The 15,661-nt window shown below is 47.2% G+C and overlaps 6 protein-coding genes across 6 annotated transcripts; 5 read left to right on the top strand and 1 right to left on the bottom strand.

Moving 5' to 3' along the window:
• Positions 1-544: 544 nt before the first annotated feature.
• CONPUDRAFT_74640 (uncharacterized protein) lies at positions 545-2,664 on the top strand (the record flags this gene model as incomplete). The annotated part of the gene is made up of 7 exons (XM_007772349.1): positions 545-623; positions 696-801; positions 868-942; positions 1,110-1,128; positions 1,183-1,227; positions 1,438-1,764; positions 1,969-2,664. The coding sequence occupies 7 exons, from the start codon at positions 545-547 to the stop codon at positions 2,662-2,664; spliced, it is 1,347 nt and encodes a 448-aa protein (XP_007770539.1).
• Positions 2,665-2,709: 45 nt separating this feature from the next.
• CONPUDRAFT_59041 (uncharacterized protein) lies at positions 2,710-2,889 on the top strand (the record flags this gene model as incomplete). Its single annotated transcript, XM_007772226.1, has 1 exon — positions 2,710-2,889. A coding segment is annotated over one exon (180 nt), but the record flags the coding sequence as incomplete, so codon positions are not given.
• Positions 2,890-4,774: 1,885 nt separating this feature from the next.
• On the top strand, positions 4,775-6,281 carry CONPUDRAFT_74639 (uncharacterized protein; the record flags this gene model as incomplete). Its single annotated transcript, XM_007772348.1, has 6 exons — positions 4,775-4,852; positions 4,916-5,134; positions 5,194-5,322; positions 5,371-5,895; positions 5,947-6,117; positions 6,171-6,281. 6 exons carry the CDS (start codon positions 4,775-4,777, stop codon positions 6,279-6,281), a joined length of 1,233 nt encoding a protein of 410 aa, XP_007770538.1.
• Positions 6,282-7,236: 955 nt separating this feature from the next.
• CONPUDRAFT_74638 (uncharacterized protein) lies at positions 7,237-10,308 on the top strand (the record flags this gene model as incomplete). The annotated part of the gene is made up of 15 exons (XM_007772347.1): positions 7,237-7,324; positions 7,400-7,488; positions 7,705-7,769; positions 7,834-8,014; positions 8,441-8,526; positions 8,584-8,657; positions 8,691-8,837; positions 9,033-9,075; positions 9,130-9,238; positions 9,296-9,483; positions 9,766-9,871; positions 9,922-10,070; positions 10,124-10,159; positions 10,200-10,228; positions 10,289-10,308. The coding sequence occupies 15 exons, from the start codon at positions 7,237-7,239 to the stop codon at positions 10,306-10,308; spliced, it is 1,410 nt and encodes a 469-aa protein (XP_007770537.1).
• Positions 10,309-11,033: 725 nt separating this feature from the next.
• CONPUDRAFT_155811 (uncharacterized protein) lies at positions 11,034-11,492 on the bottom strand (the record flags this gene model as incomplete). Its single annotated transcript, XM_007772643.1, has 1 exon — positions 11,034-11,492. One exon carries the CDS (start codon positions 11,490-11,492, stop codon positions 11,034-11,036), a length of 459 nt encoding a protein of 152 aa, XP_007770833.1.
• Positions 11,493-12,219: 727 nt separating this feature from the next.
• CONPUDRAFT_74636 (uncharacterized protein) lies at positions 12,220-13,208 on the top strand (the record flags this gene model as incomplete). The annotated part of the gene is given in 5 exon segments (XM_007772346.1): positions 12,220-12,312; positions 12,364-12,430; positions 12,644-12,698; positions 12,982-13,085; positions 13,105-13,208. 5 exon segments carry the CDS (start codon positions 12,220-12,222, stop codon positions 13,206-13,208), a joined length of 423 nt encoding a protein of 140 aa, XP_007770536.1.
• Between the last annotated feature and the right edge of the window lie 2,453 nt (positions 13,209-15,661).

Here is a 15,661-nt window from a genome sequence, read left to right as displayed (position 1 = left end):
ATCACAGCAAAAGTTTTATGGTCAGCAACTGAAAGATATACAGGAAGTACATGGCTTAGTATCATCCTCAAGCTCTTTTGGTGCACGTCCGCATCTGACTATTTGCAAAGAGGGATTCAAGCAGCTTGAGAATTCTACATGTCTTTGGACACAGAAGACCTCACTTGTAGACTACGAGGAAGAGGTTCCACAAAAGTCAGAGCCACCCACACTGCCAGAGAGCCAGCATTTTGGAGCAGCCCAGATTTCTAGTTCAAACATTGTTCAAACATAGATTTTGCCAGAAGCACTGACACCTCTGCCAGCGGAACCTGACCTAGACCCAGATTTCCCTCTTTATCTATCCACCTCTTTGTTTTCAGACTGTAATTTGCAAACCCCCATTTCCGAGTTCAACTTACTGGTTGCAATAGATGAGCCTGCTGTACTGCTCACCTTGCACTCTGAATGGCCCGCTTCACCAACTCAGTTTGTGGTTGAACCCTCTGAGAACAATCAGCTGTAGAATAGTCAAAGCCCAAGGATACCCAAATAAACTTGGACCATGACAAGGACGAGGGTTCTGCATCAAGTATTATATCTGATTTCCTCATCAAGTGCCACTGTGGTCTTCAAGGAGATGGGTTTGCAGTTAATCATGATGATGATTTTGTTCAATGTGATGAATGTAGAAACTACTCACATACTGTATGCAGATGGCTGGGCATCTAGAGGCTTTTCACACAAAAAGTTCATTTGCAATGACTGTGATCTTTGGGAGCTGAAGAAACAGGCTAAGGTAGTGCCAGCACCAAGCTGGAAGTGAGTACCAAGTTATCACAGTACTCTTTGAGGATCCTACTTGCTTATGCTAAGCTTCTGATCCAGGAGCAGCCGACATACCAAAAAATGGCCAAAAGACTTCTTGGATTTGCCCCCAACTCCATTGGCTAAGCAGTTAAAGTATGTGCCTCATATCCATGGAGCATCATGAAGCCCAGTGAAAATGTGAGCTATTCATATTAATTAACCTCTATTGGTTTCTATCATTATATATTTGTCAGCCATTTTAACAAGGCAATGAAATGCAAATCATGATGTGTTTCTAAGTCCATGAGCTGTAAATGCAGAAACCTTAACCTGAATTTGGTGAGGCTAGTGTTTTAATAACTTGTGTGAAGTAAATACATGGTTGTCAAATAGATTATGGCTGCTATCCATGCAAACTGTCCCACTGGGACACTTCTGGTATCCGACTGGTGATTTTTCACATGGCCCGGGAATCCAAGAGCATCCTATATTCATCTAAGTCCCCACGCACTCACTATACCCAAGCTAGTACTCTCACATTGTACACTGCCAATACACGTCCTTTCCATCTCTATACAGTCCACTGCAGGACATGAGCCAGCCCTGATGGATTTCCAATAGTGCTCCTGCACTCTATGTCTTTGCAAGTCTGGCGGAAAAGGGAAGCTGGTCACAGAGAAGAAGACATGGTCAGCCCATAATGCAGATGCTGTGCAACAGGGAGGCTCTTGTATCATTCCCCAGCAGGCTCTCCAAACCCTCACCAATATGAGAGAAGTCAGGCAGGACTGGAAAGAGGACCGTGGTATATATGGACCACCCAGCTCAGTTGCACTAGGCTTTCAATGTTCATGTTCACCCAACCAGCTGGCAGGACCCTCTGCCAAATGCGCACACAATGTCACAGAGCTAGAGGAGGAAAAAGCTGACTATGAGGATATTCAAGAGGAAGTGGAAGAGCCAATGGACCCAGAGGTGCATTATGATATCCACACACACTATGATCATCCTTATGACATTTCTCTGTTACTTCTCTTAGCCAGAGAATAACACAGACATTCTCTGAGTACGAGGAGGTTCAAATGATCCATTCACTGCACAGCAGCCAGATAACTCGGAATGAAGAGATATGTTCAAATTGTCTCAACTAATCTACATGTTTCCCAATAACCATTCCAGCACATCTGCATGTTTGAAGAACCAACCAAGGTGAAGGAAAAGGCAATGGAAGAAGAAGAACAAGAGCAAGAGCAGCAAGATATACTTGAGCTTATCAATATACAAGTCAAGGAAACTGAAGAGGATGGACACCCAGATGAAGCCCTTGGCGCAATAGAAGATGAGGAAGACTTGCACCTACTCAAGCAAGACAGAGATGAGACTATGCGCATACCTCCTCCCTCTGATCCCAACAACACTTCCTGTACACCCGCTGGGCCTCACACGATGCAGGAATACACAGAAGAGGATGAGAAAATTGCATACCAAGGCACCATCCTTGATGATGTCAGGACTGCACAAGCATACATTGATCTCCTCAAGAGCGCGCACATCAACAATGCTGACTACCACACACTCTCCAACTCTGCTTGTTACCGGCTCTGTAACCCTCCCTGCACCATTGTTGATCTCAAGGATGATCAAGACAAACACATGTCAATTGATTACAGACTCAGGAACTGGATGCCAGAAGACTACCGTGCTAGCTGTAGAATTGCTGAACGTAAGCTGACAGGTCTTCAAACCAATAGCTACCACAACATGGTGAAGGAGATTGAGAAGATCACAGGTGTTGATGGTATGGTGGACAACATGTGCATCAATACATGCACGGCATACACGGCCCACTTCTCCATCTTGAAAAGTGCATTATAATCTCATGAATTCTCTGATATTACCTTTGCTCATAGCATCATCAGTTGCCCCAAATGTCATGAACCCCAATACCACGATTGGAGGAAGACTCGAGGCAAAAAAAAAATTACTCGGTGTATGCTCACTATGATGGCTATAGGACAGACGATACAGGCCATGAAACAGCATCCAGACATGGCTGAAAAACTCCTTTACCGTGCACGAGCTACCAAGGAGCTTTTTTGACCTTAGAACTGTGACAAGCTCAATATTTTTGACTACTATATCAAGGGCAAGCTATAATTACATGTAGTTGCTGAGGGACACATCAAAGCTGCCAACACTGTACTCATGCTATCCACAGATGGTGCTCAGCTATATGAGTCCAAGCAGTCAGACTGCTGGATCTATGTATGGGTTATATTCAATCTCTCCCTGGGTGAGCAGTACAAAAAACAATACGTTCTCCCTGGTGCTGTCATCCCAAGGACTTAACAAGCCCAAAAACCTTGAGTTGTTTTTATTCCCTGGCCTTTACCATCTTGCAGCCATCCAGAATAACGGTCTCCATGTTTTTGACAGCTTTACGTGCAAGGTCAAAGATGATTACCCATTCCTCTTCACAGAGACTGTGGATGGCCCTGGATTAGCTTTCATGATGGGCCTTGTTAGCCATCATGGCAAGCTTGGCTGTCAAACATACTGTGGCTTTCCTGGCTGTCATATACCCCACAAACCTCACTACTCCCTGGCATTGGGGCAGCCAACTAAGCCTGAGCTCTATAGCAAACAGGGCTGTGATCACCCCAACATCTTAGCCCACAAACTGCTGCGTGCAGGTGCTGGTGACTACAGTGGCAACCTCACTCACATACTTGCATGCAAGACTCTCGGCCAATATTGGGAAGTCCACAGAGAAACAGGTATCTCACGTCCATTAATCTTCCTTGGCCTGTCCAATGACCATACAATCCCTGTACCCCAGTCACTTGGCTGTGACATAATGCATGTCACAGATATCAATGTGGGTGATGAGCTTATCCCGCTCTGGCCTGGAACTTTCCATCATAAGCAGCAAGACATGGAGCACTGGCATTGGACACACCTCAGGTCAAAATGTGTATAGAAGAAACATGGCAAGATTATTTGCACAATAGCAACCCACCTCCCAGGTTCATTTGACTGACCTCCCAGAAATCCAGCAGAGAAAATCAACAGTGGGTACAAGGCCTGGGAATGGCTATTATACCTGTACAGTGTGTGTCCAGCGGTACTGTATGGCAAGTGCTGTTTCTATTATGTACTGTAAATGCATCAACTCACAACCTTTTCAGGTGTTCTTAACAACCAGTACTGGTTGAACTTCTGTGAACTCGTGTGTGGTGTCCACCTGCTGACACGGCATTCAATCACTTTGGAGCAAGTACAAGAGGCCAGTCAACAGTTAAATTGTTTGCAACCACCTTCGAGGCTCTGTACGTCAAACAAAACACATATTGGTTGCATTTTGTACAACCATGGATACATGCACTTCTCCACATGCCTCACGAGGTTATTCAAAAGGGTCCGCCAGTCTGCTGTCAATATACCCAGGGAGAACCGGGACATTTGAGCTATGCTTGACTAGGGATACCGTGTCCCAAAGATGCTAACAAAGGTACAAAAATATGTGGAGATGGACCAGAGGTGAACCAGAGATAGCAAAGATAAAGGAGATGCACATAGTAGCAAGGAGAAGTTGCTAAGTATGGCGGAGTAAGATGGAGATGTCAAGTTGATGTCAAGTCAACTTGGAGTATGAGTTGGATAGAGATGACAAACACGAAAGAATGTCAAAGGCCACAGGAATGTTGGGGCAGGGGTAATTCAATATTCATACTATCAAATACAAGTCAAATGCTACCACTATTTATATTGTAAGTCTGGATCTTTGGATAAGCTCCAGATAACTACTGGAGTAAGTGTGGCCATTGTTTATCAGTCGAAGTTCTTGTCTCTTGGTCGATTGTTCCCCCTCATCGTTCACCCTTGTGTGAAAGAGGGCTCCATCCCGCTGTCTCCTGCAGCTTGGGATGTCGATCCTACTTCTCCTGACCGCTGGGTGGATTCGCAGTCCAAGATCCTTGGTTCTATGGCCAATGTCTACAAGTTTCTTCCCAATGACCCTTCTCGTGATTTCATCGAGCAGGATCCAGAATTGGGGACTGAGGTGAGTACCAGCCTTCTTCGGGCAGTCGCTACTATCAACATATCACTCAATTATGGTCAACAGTTTATTAAAGGTGTCAATCTAGCGCGTCGTGGATACATGGGCGAGCTGCAGAAATATAGAACTACCATCTTCTCTGGTCCGCTGACAGCCGAAAGGAAGCAGCGTCTGCTTAAGAGGTCAGTTAAGTCGAAGAAATACAGCCGACATGCACCAGTTCTCTACCCAGACCCCGATGCTCCTCACGAACCGGATTTCCTCAAGTCGATGCCTGTTGTTGAGGTGAATTCATTTTCTGTTTTATGTTGCTATTGTCTGGCTGATTAATTTTGAATTAATAGACACTGATTATTAAGCTCTTTGGCTTCAGCAGTTTGAGTATTCACTGTAAACCTAGGCCGAAAGGCAAATCTAAAGGCACCAGCATCACCAAGATCACCCCGGAAATGGTCGCCACAGGAGCAATCAATGTAAGTCTATTGCTCATCCAGTATACATGCGATCTGACTGTGTCAAAGGTTCGATACCTGCTCACTGATGACCCGGAGTATGTCACTCCTGGTGCACCCTCTGGCATACTGTATGCTAGCGACAGGGATGACCTGCTGAAGCTTTTATATACAGCAGACCCGAAGTGGGGGGATGAGGTTATGGCATTTTATAATCATCAAATTGTAGGTATTCCTCCGAAATCTGCTAGCTCGGATGCAGATAAGCAAGGAGGGACCACTGCTGAAGAAGAGGACAAGGAGGTGGCATTCTTAGCCGGTCTCAACCAGCACTACAGCGAGGCTGATGCATCTTCTCCTCCTGATCCGTCTGCTGCTGATCCTGTGGAAATGAATGCCCTCGCACAACAGGTTGGAGCACTCGGGCTATCTCCTCACATCAACCCAGATCAAGAACCTGGCAACGTTGCAGTTACCCCTGCACAAGGTCTTTCTACTGCATCTTCTCAACGTACTGGTCAGCAGCACAAGTTCGTCACTTCTCTGAAATCTATCTCGGCTGCAGCTGCAGCTCGAGTGGCAAATGCTCCTCTGGTAAGCTCAGCTTCTGATTTGAGGATAGCACTTGCTCACTTCTCCCCTCAGCGCTCCAAGTCGGGTGATCAGACTGATGATGCTACTGACTCGGATAGTGGAGAAACTATGGAGGCTACCATCCATGTACCCCAGGTGAAAGGGAGAACACTTAGACAAGCTCCTGCTCACGCAGAAATTGATTCTGCTACTCCAGTTTCTCAGTTGCGGTCGCTATCTCATGTGAGTGTTACTATCACACTCGATTACAGTGGGCTCAAGCTAAATATTACTAGGGCTTGCTCAGCGCGAACGCGGTGGCTCAGGCACAAGCAGCGCGAGGAAAAGGTGCGGGAGTTGCTCCTAAGACTCCAAGGCAAGCCATTCGCTCGGGTCGTGACAATTAGCTATTAGTTAGTTATCCTACTATTGTATAGAACGCCATCATGAAATTCTACGCCATTAATTGTTTGCCAATCAAAAAACCACAGTAAATTGCATTTGCTATCACAAAGTGGTGACTACAGTCTCTGACGAGGTTCACATACCCAGCCTATTGCCTACATTGCAAGCGCATCCTGGTATACTCAATCAAAACACGCTCACATATATACACTCATGCACGGGCAGGCCCCTTCTTCCCTCTTCTCCAGACCTTAGTGTTCCCTCCATCTTCAATGCCCTTATAGCGTGAGGGTTTCAAACTCCGATCAGGCCGCTATATCTGTCAATTTTTGAAGTCCGCCCCACCTATCCTTGACTTCTAACTTCAACATCCAATGTGTCACAACGATGTCGTCACGCGCTCCCCTCATGTTCCCATTCGCATCCGGCTTTCCTTCCTTCCTCACCACCACCTAGTACTCCTCAATGCCACTCTGCTGGGTTTACCAACCTTGACCGTCTGATTGCTCAGGTCATTTCGTCTATCACAGTGTCTCTACATTTTGATGGTTCCTTGAATGTTGATCTCAACAAGCTCCAAACCAACTCGATTCTGTAAGCCTGTATTGTTTACATCATGCCCGCTGTTTACTGAGTTTGGACTTGCTTCCCCCACATTCACTTCCCTCTCGCTATTTTTGCTCTCATCATCTCTGCTGAGAAGATAGATATAGATAGATAGATAGATATATTCTCAGTTTTTCGTCCTCTGGGGCTTGGCCCTATGGTAGACAATACATGTGCGTAGAGTAGTTGGTAGCTAGTCTTGTATGGGTGGGTGCATTAGTTGTAATGTAAGGAACCTCATTCAGGTGCGCACCAGGGGGCAAGGGCTCAGGGGTTGCTGGTGTGGCAAATCGTAGGGAACTAGTGTATGGGACCTGGTAACGTGTGGAGCGGTCACTGAGAAGACCTACCATGAACAAAACTGTCGCCGACATGACCTTCTCTTGCTTTGCGACCGGTAACCAGATGGTCAAGTGTGACCCTAGGGAGGGCAAGTATGGTATGTGTTCGTTTCACTGCTCTTCATCCAGTTCATTTGTTACTTAGTAACTTCCCTCGCGCTCTTTCTCTGCAGTCCCCTGTTCAGTGCTCCCAACATCTCATTGGCTTCCACCCCCTGGTTTGTCCACCAGTACACAGCTATCCTGTTTCCTCCTTGTGCATGTAAGTCCCCATTGAAGTGTATGTTCAAGTCGACGTGCTCATCCAAATCCTCTAGTAATAATCCCCACTTCCACATTTATACTTCTGTCCTATACTCCTCATTCCCACTGTCCTGACTTCCGGTAGCTTCTACGTAGTTGAAGGATACCGCTCAACACTGTACTCATAGTAGCTTCGAATATATTGATTATTGGGTTATACTACATGGCGTGAAAGCAAGAGTGGTTGAAATTGGGAAATATGGTGTATGGACGGGCGGGGCAAACGTCCAATTATGTGCGGTGAGTGTCTTGACGTGTCAAGACGCATCTACACGGTCTAAAACATCTGGATGCATCTGGACAGTTCGGTTGGCGTTAAGACACATCCGAACCATCTGGCTAGCATCTGGGCCACGGGCGAAGCATCAGAATCAGTTACGTGCCGTCTGGATGGCATCTTGACAACCGTGGCTACAATCGTGATGATTCCGCTACCCGTTTTGACGCGTTGCCAATGCGGCAAGCGTCAAAACCCATCCAGACCCGTCAGCATGCCCCTGAGAACTTTCCGACATCAGTTGTATCACAGTAGGGCCTTCTAATGTCCAAAGCCTGTGAACCAACAGCAGCAGCAGGCGCAAAGGCCCCTCACCAAATACTGCCACAACTTGTCCCTCTGTTGACCCCTCAGCTGCTTGCTTGGCCCCCTAGTTGACCTTGTATTCTGTTTTCTGCCCACTTACAAACATGGAGAATACAGATACCTGCATATGCAGGCAACAGTTTGGATCTGACCAGGCATACTCAAAACATACAAACTGCTGCAAGGTGCACCTACAGCATTCAGTACACATTCATTGGCAAAGTGGATCAATAGTCCCCAGATTTCCCCTGCAAACATCCTCATTTTGCCCATCTACAGCCTCTGCTCCTTTGTTCTGTTTACAGCAGACATTGTGAATGTTCTTCAGGATCTCAGGCTTGCTTGGTGCATCCCATCAACATTTGGAAAGAGGCAACACCACTGTCAAGCAGTGATATGCTGGATACAGAGCAGGTGAGATTATTAGTTCTTTACCGTGTTTTCTGATGTTTCAACACTGACAATACTTAGGCATGACTTGTTAGATTATCTGTCTGCAAATACTGAGGATATTGCCATGTATGATGGGAAAATGACTAATACTTGTATGCAGCTGCATGCTCTAAATCAATGTACAGTGCCACCCTGTTCTCTGCCTGATGTACTGGCCACCTCTCCACTGTCCCCTGATAACCTAGATGCATCCCTAGCATGCAATCCTCCTGAGACTGAAATTTTTTTTGCTTCATCATCAGCCTTGCAGTCTGCTCCACCACTTGACCTTGGTAAATCCATTTAAAAACCTTCTCACTGAATGTGAGAGATAATTGAAATTGTGCCCTTGCTTGGTGTGCCTGGTGTCAACCACACTTCTGCTGCCCTTGTTGTTAACAAAGCTCAGCTTGTCACTGACAGTCAGATCCTTGAATGTTACATTGTTATGTTCACCCGCTATTAAAAAATCATTGATGTTGCTGTAGAGTGTTTCAACATCTCCAATCCAAACAGGGAGCTGACCAAGGTGTAAGCAGTTATTATGTCCCTATAGCTGATGATGTACCTCACTTCCTTTGCTAGTAAAAACAATGCTATTAAGTTGTACAGCCTCATTTTTGCAACAGCTCTGAGCACAAGACAGCAGCTTGAGCATGGCAGTGCAGAAGCATCCAATCAAGTTACTCAAGCGGTAAGTGGTTGGTTATGTTTATTACCTAGTACACATACACGTCTTGCAATACTGCAGCTTACTGAAGACCATCGCAATGCACGTGGCAGTGACATCAGAGGCATCAAAGACAAAATTGCCCTGTGGTACTCCTTTGAAGGCATGAACCTGGCTGCCTTCACAAATGTGTATCACACCCTTGGATTCCAGTCTGCAGTGACTGCAGCACTTCTCTGCCCCATCACGTATGACTGGAACAACCCCAAGTATGTGTATGCTTCTCTTGCTCCCCCAGCATCCACTCAATTTGTTTTCCAGTGTGCAGCAGGGCCTCCACAATGGGACCATACAAGTCACTGCACGTGACTTGTGTTCCTTCCTTTGGAAAAACAAAAGGAAGTCCAGTGAGCCAGACTTGGACCTCTATGAAGGTTTTTGTGAAGCGAGCTGCTAATCAAGGCAAGTGCTATGTTCAAATCTGATATAGACCTGGGGTGCTCATTTTTCTTTGAAATACATGCTTATTTGCACCTGTTCATATCCCCTAGCACTGCTATTGGGGGTCAAGGGGACTCAAACACGTGCCAGAGCAATGCAGCTCTGCACAACATCAGGACATTTAGCTGGGTGTCTGTGGCCTATGTTACTACCCTGGTAAGTTCTTGTTACACATGCTAGGTGAACCCTTTCTGATAATACTGGAGGTCCATTTTGTCCTCTTATCAATCAATAAGAGGGGCAAGCAAAGCTCTGGCTCTGCCCATGAACTCTCCTATAACCCAATCTTGCATGTCATCAATGGCAATGGTATTGATGTTATCTGGCACAATATGTTCTGTGAATGGTGGCAGCGGTATATGTAATTTTTGTGCCATAATCATTGCCTTGTGCTAAGTTGAATCACAGTTGTATCTTTGGTAACAACAATGTCAACAACAAAAAGTACATGTCTGCCACTGCCCTCATGCTCTGCATGGCTTAGGAGTGGTGCTGGGCCTGTGCTAGCAGCACGTATGTCATGACATGCAATCCATGTAAACTATGTCAATTATAACTTCATTGTAACTGTAGTGCACAGCCAGTATAATTAGAATATTAGTTTCATGTCCCTGTATATTATGCATGTGTTAAGCAAGATGCATCAATGATAAAAATCTTATAATGTGTCCTCAATCTTGTAGTCTTTTCATAATGTTGTGTCCCAATCTATGGTGACTGTCTACTGACTTTAACTATCATACCCGCTTGCAACCATGCTGTCCCGCAAAGGGTTATTGCAACTACTTTTGGAAGTTACAATGAAATGATAACCCCTCCAAATCAGCAAAGGAAATTGCTGATGAGAATGCAGCAGGCAAGAGCAATGCAAATAATAGCAAACCATAGCAAATCTTAGCACTAGGAGTTGCCAAGAAACATAAGCAAGAGGCCCAAGAAAGCTGTGATTTGCTGGTTGGCCAAAACACTTGTTTGAGAATGGGAGTGGGTGTTGGTAGGCTCTCATGGGCACCTATGCATTCCTCTGGTCCTTTGTGTACTTACAATAGTGCTTTTTGACTTCCTGTAATACAGTCAGCTTGTGTTATAATGGGCAAAAACCAGTAAAAACATGCCCCCTGGAGGTTTGCAGGAAAGCCTCCCAAGCATCATTAAACTTTTGCTTGGTACCCATTCCATCATGGTCTAGCCACCAGTTTTCAAGGCACCACATATGCCTATAAACCAATGATAAACTGTGCACTGGAACAATAAAATAAGCTCACCTTGCATTGTCTATCTCTGGCTTTGGGTAGGGTTTGGGCTCCAGACCAGGCTTTCACTTTCCTGTCTTTGGGTTGGTGGCCTTAGTCAATCTCTTGGCTGATGTGGAATTGGTCTTGTTGCTGTGCTGAGAGACCATGGAATTGATAGAGGGAGAGTCAGAGCGAGGGGACTTGGCAGGCAGGGTGGGTGTAGCCTTGGACATGGGCTTTGTTGCGGAAGGTATGGACTCAAACACAGGTTCAGGAGTGGTGTTGCACACAGAATACCTGTGCTCAGGTGTGGGAATGGATGAAGGTGTGGGCTCAATGGGCTTGAGTGTGGGCTCAGCAGCCTTGAGCAGGTGAGCATTTGCAGACTTGGGAGCAGTGTCAGATATGGGGTTGGACATGGGCTTGGCTACAGGTGCAGGAGTGAGTTCAGTGAGATTGGGTGCAGCATCAAATGCAGGCTGGGAGGTGGTGTCAGACATGGGCTTGGCCTTTGGCTTGGGCTTGGGCCTGGGTCTGGGCATGGACTTGGATGCAGAGTCAGCCAGGGATGGGGTCAACACTAGTCTTCTCAAGGTAAAAAGCAAGATGTACAGCAGCATACAAGTCTAGCTCTTTTTCCAAGTTGGCAGAACCAGAAGCCAAAGATGTCAAAGTGTTGCAGAATTGCATGATCTGAAGCAAATCTCTGCAAAGTGCATATAGTTAGCATAACAACATGTGATCAGGTACTCACTTGTATGCATCGCATTTAGCACCAAGACAGGCACATTGCCACTTCAATGCCATATTCTTGGCTTTGAGCTGCTTTACCATTTGTTGCAATTTTCTTACACTGCTGTTGGATTCATCACTAGATAACTCTGACATATCATCCTGATGCACACAGTGCTGAACACATTAACAGGAGACAACTAGAAAAAGCTCACCAGATCACTCTCCTCCACCTGCTCCCTCTTTCCTTTTTTTGGTTAGACCTGATTTCAACAATGTCTCAACATTGTTGCTGCTGGGTCCATTGTCAGACATGAGAGAGGCCTGTCTTTTGTCCCTCCATCCTCTGCAAGTGCAAGTGGTCTCCCTCCTTTTTTGACAATTGCCAAAAAGGCCTGGGTAACAACAAGAGCATTCCCATACTGGTAAGCCCATTTAATCACCATAATACGATAGCTACTCTAGCACTGCCCTGTCAAACAACTGCAAGTACTTAGTGCTAGCAAACACAAGCACTGCAAGGTCAGGGGTTGCTTAATGTATGCAGAGAAAAACTCGGAAGGCATGGAGGAGGAGGATGAAGAGGATGAGGAGGAAGAAAAGGAAGGGGACAAGGACAATGACACACAGGTATGACATATCATTCTATTTCCATTTGTACTAAATTAAGCCATTCCGCAGGTTCTTGATATGCTTCCCACCCCCAGAGACCTGGTGGGGGAAGCAACAGTTGCTCATTATGCCTCTTGTGTGCACACCATAACCAAGTAGACACCTGCATTACATGTACACTAAACAAACATAACAAGGTAGCTAGATTCCAATCTTATATGCAGTTTCACCCTAAGTTGTGAATACATGAATATTACCACACTGCAAAACAACTACACTGGCTGCACTAAAAAAGTTTGAATTCATTTGTATTATTAACACTGTTGTACACACCTTTGTACATAAACAGGTCTAAGAGAATGCAGGCAAGTGGGCATGCCTGTGCACGTGGGTGCAGCTCTGCAGTGGGTGGCCTTGCCTTTATGCCCACAACCAACTTGCGGAGAAAACATGTTGACTACAGTGCATGTCCACAGAGCCAGCTGCAAGTGGCAAAAGTGCACTGTGCAGAGCATTTGCCTGGGAAGGCAGGCAGGCAGGGTTGCAGAACAGGACACCTGCACCCACTTCCAGAAGCATGATGGTAGAAGGCAAGAAGGTGGGGATTTCAATAATTCACCCATGCAGGATGACAGCTTGCATCACAACCATCACATGTAACTTCACCTATATGCAAGCAGACCACAGGTGTTGGGGCCAAGCCAAGGCAGACTCAACTTACACCACATGCTCACTTGCTCCTGCTCCTGCTCCTGCTCCTGCTCTTCTTGCTGTCACAATAACTGAGCAATGTGCTTGACATGCCAACAGGCATTGCTGATGTTATGTCACAGCCAGTCCATGCATGCCAGCCCAAACCACCTCAGGGGAAACAACAAAGTTCACAAGAGGCTGGTGTTCTATGTCTTGCCTAATTAGATGTGTCAAGCCCTTGTCAAATATTTCAGGTTATTGTTGGTTCACTGTCAGGCCCATAGTTTGATCACAATTTTTAAAACCTGATGTAATAAATACTGCACAATACTATTATCTACAATAACAGGAACACTACATAATCAGCCTATATCTTCCCTTTGTCATAAATCTGACCTTCACTGCCTTGTGCTAATCTCATACCCTCCAATACCTTTCTGTAACTCTCTTGTATATGCTTGGAACATGTGAGAGTTAAAGCAAGATAACGGGCTCTATTGTTAACTGTAGTCCTATGACACATTGTTGGTTTGAATCCAAGCACAGTTCCTCTGGCCTCTTTAACCACAATGTGTAGGCCTTTTTTAATAAAATTACCTCCTCTACCCCTCAAGTCTGGTGGTGTCTGTGTTGGATTGACAATGCAGTGCACATACCAGGATATTGCAAAATCACAAAAAGCTCTGTTGGAGTGAGCAGGCCTAGCAAACTAAGTGTCAGCTGTGTAAGTAATTGCCTAGTACTGCAAAGCACACACCACATACTGTTTGCAATAGCCCTCAGCAGAATGGTGTTGCTGAACATGCCAATGGGGTGCTCTCTGAGCGCTCACTGCTCTCCTGGCCGAGTCTGGCCTGCCCAAGTTGTTCTGGGGGGAGTGTCTGGCTGCTCTGGTGCATGTGTGGAACCGCTTGCCCACTGAGGCTGTCCCAGAGGGCACGCCCTACCAGCTATGGCATGGGTGTAAGCTTGACGTCTCCCACCTCCGAGTCTGGGGTTGCACTGCCTATGTGCATGTGCAGAGGGATAAGCGTCGCTCTCTGGGCTCCCATGTGGAAAAGTGCGTCTTACTTGGCTATCCTGAGGGCTACAAGGGCTGGAAGTTCTACAACCCCACCACCAAGCGCACTGTCATCTCAGAGCGTGCTGACTTCGATGAGCGCTACTTCCCTGGCCTCTCCAGGCCTAGGAGCGACCCCCTGTGGGTGTCTATGTTCCTGATGAGCTTGATGAGCCATTGGGCCATGGGGGGGAGAATGGTGCTCCACCTGCGCCGCCTGTGCCTCAGGAGCGTCCCCAGGACGTCCCAGGTGCTCACAACCGTGCCCCAACGCCTCCTCCACCCCCTTCGCGTTCTCCTTCACCTCCTGGTGATGCTGATGAGGGCCAAGCCCCTCCAGATCCCCAGTACTCCTCCTCGCCGTGCTCACTCAGTCCCTGCGCCTCAAGCCCCTACACGTCGTTCTGCCAGGGATAGGACTGCTACCACTCAGTGGTGGAAGCTGGACAAGCCTCGCTTGTACCCTGCAGAGCCTGCACCTGCTGGGCCCGCTGAACCGCTTGTCCCTGTGGATGAGCAGGTGGAGGTGGTCCCAGACAGTGAGGAAGAGGACGAGGATGCTGAAGATGCGGACACTGCACTAGCTGTGCATGGGGAGGCCTATGGCAGGGAACTGGTGCTCCAGGGTGATTCCTACAAGGAGCCCAGGACCTATGCTGAGGCTGTTGCTCAGGATTCCCTCTGGTATGACGCCTGTGTGGACGAGATGGGCGCTCACTGGACCAATGGGACCTGGGAGGTGGTGACTCTCCCTCCTGGGGAGAAGGCTATAGGAAGTCGGTGGTGTTTAAGCTGAAGCGAAATGCTGATGGGTCCATAGAGCGTCACAAGGCTTGAGTGGTTGCCCAAGGCTTCTCCCAGCATCCTGGCTTCGACTACCTCGAGGTCTTTGCTCCCACTGTCCGCCTCTCCACCATTCGCTTCATCCTGTCCCTTGCTGCCATCCATGACCTTCACCTTCGCTCTGTCGACATCTCCAACGCGTACTTGCAAGGGGACATGGATGTCACGCTCTATATGCGTCAGCCAGAGGGCTTTCGGTGGCAAGGACCAGGTATGCCTGCTGAAGCGTCCTCTCTATGGGACCAAGCAGGGTGGTCGCATGTGGAACAGGAAGCTGCATGCTGCTCTGCTCGAGATGGGCTTCAAGCGCACCTACTCTGACAGTGCACTCTATGTGTTCACCAGGGGAGGTGTGCAGGTGCTGATCCCAGTGTTTGTGGATGACATGATGCTCGCCTCGTCGTCTGAAGCAGAGCTGGATTGCGTTGCCAAGCTGTCTCAACACTTCAAGCTTAGGGATCTTGGCCCCACCACTCAGCTACTAGGCATCAAGATTGACAGGGACCGCTCTCAGCGCACTATTGCTCTCTCCCAGCGTCACTACACTCAGGATGTGCTCGATCGCTTCGGTATGGGCTCCTGCAATGCTGTCCAGACGCCTATGGAGCCTGGTCTTCATCTCAGCAAGGAGTTTGAGCCCAGGAGCGCTGAAGATGTCGCTTTCATGCGCTTGTGCCCTATTCGCCCTAGCAGTGATCTCCAGACACCTCCAATCCACCTCCCATACCCTACAGTCCTCTTACAATGCACTCCATACTCCTACGGAGCTCC

The sequence above is a fragment of the Coniophora puteana genome (genome assembly GCF_000271625.1).
Source record: "Coniophora puteana RWD-64-598 SS2 unplaced genomic scaffold CONPUscaffold_9, whole genome shotgun sequence".
In the NCBI taxonomy this organism is placed as follows: Eukaryota; Fungi; Basidiomycota; class Agaricomycetes; order Boletales; family Coniophoraceae; genus Coniophora; species Coniophora puteana.
The sequence above is the reverse complement of the archived record's forward strand: the minus strand, read 5'-3'. Positions and strand labels throughout refer to the sequence as shown.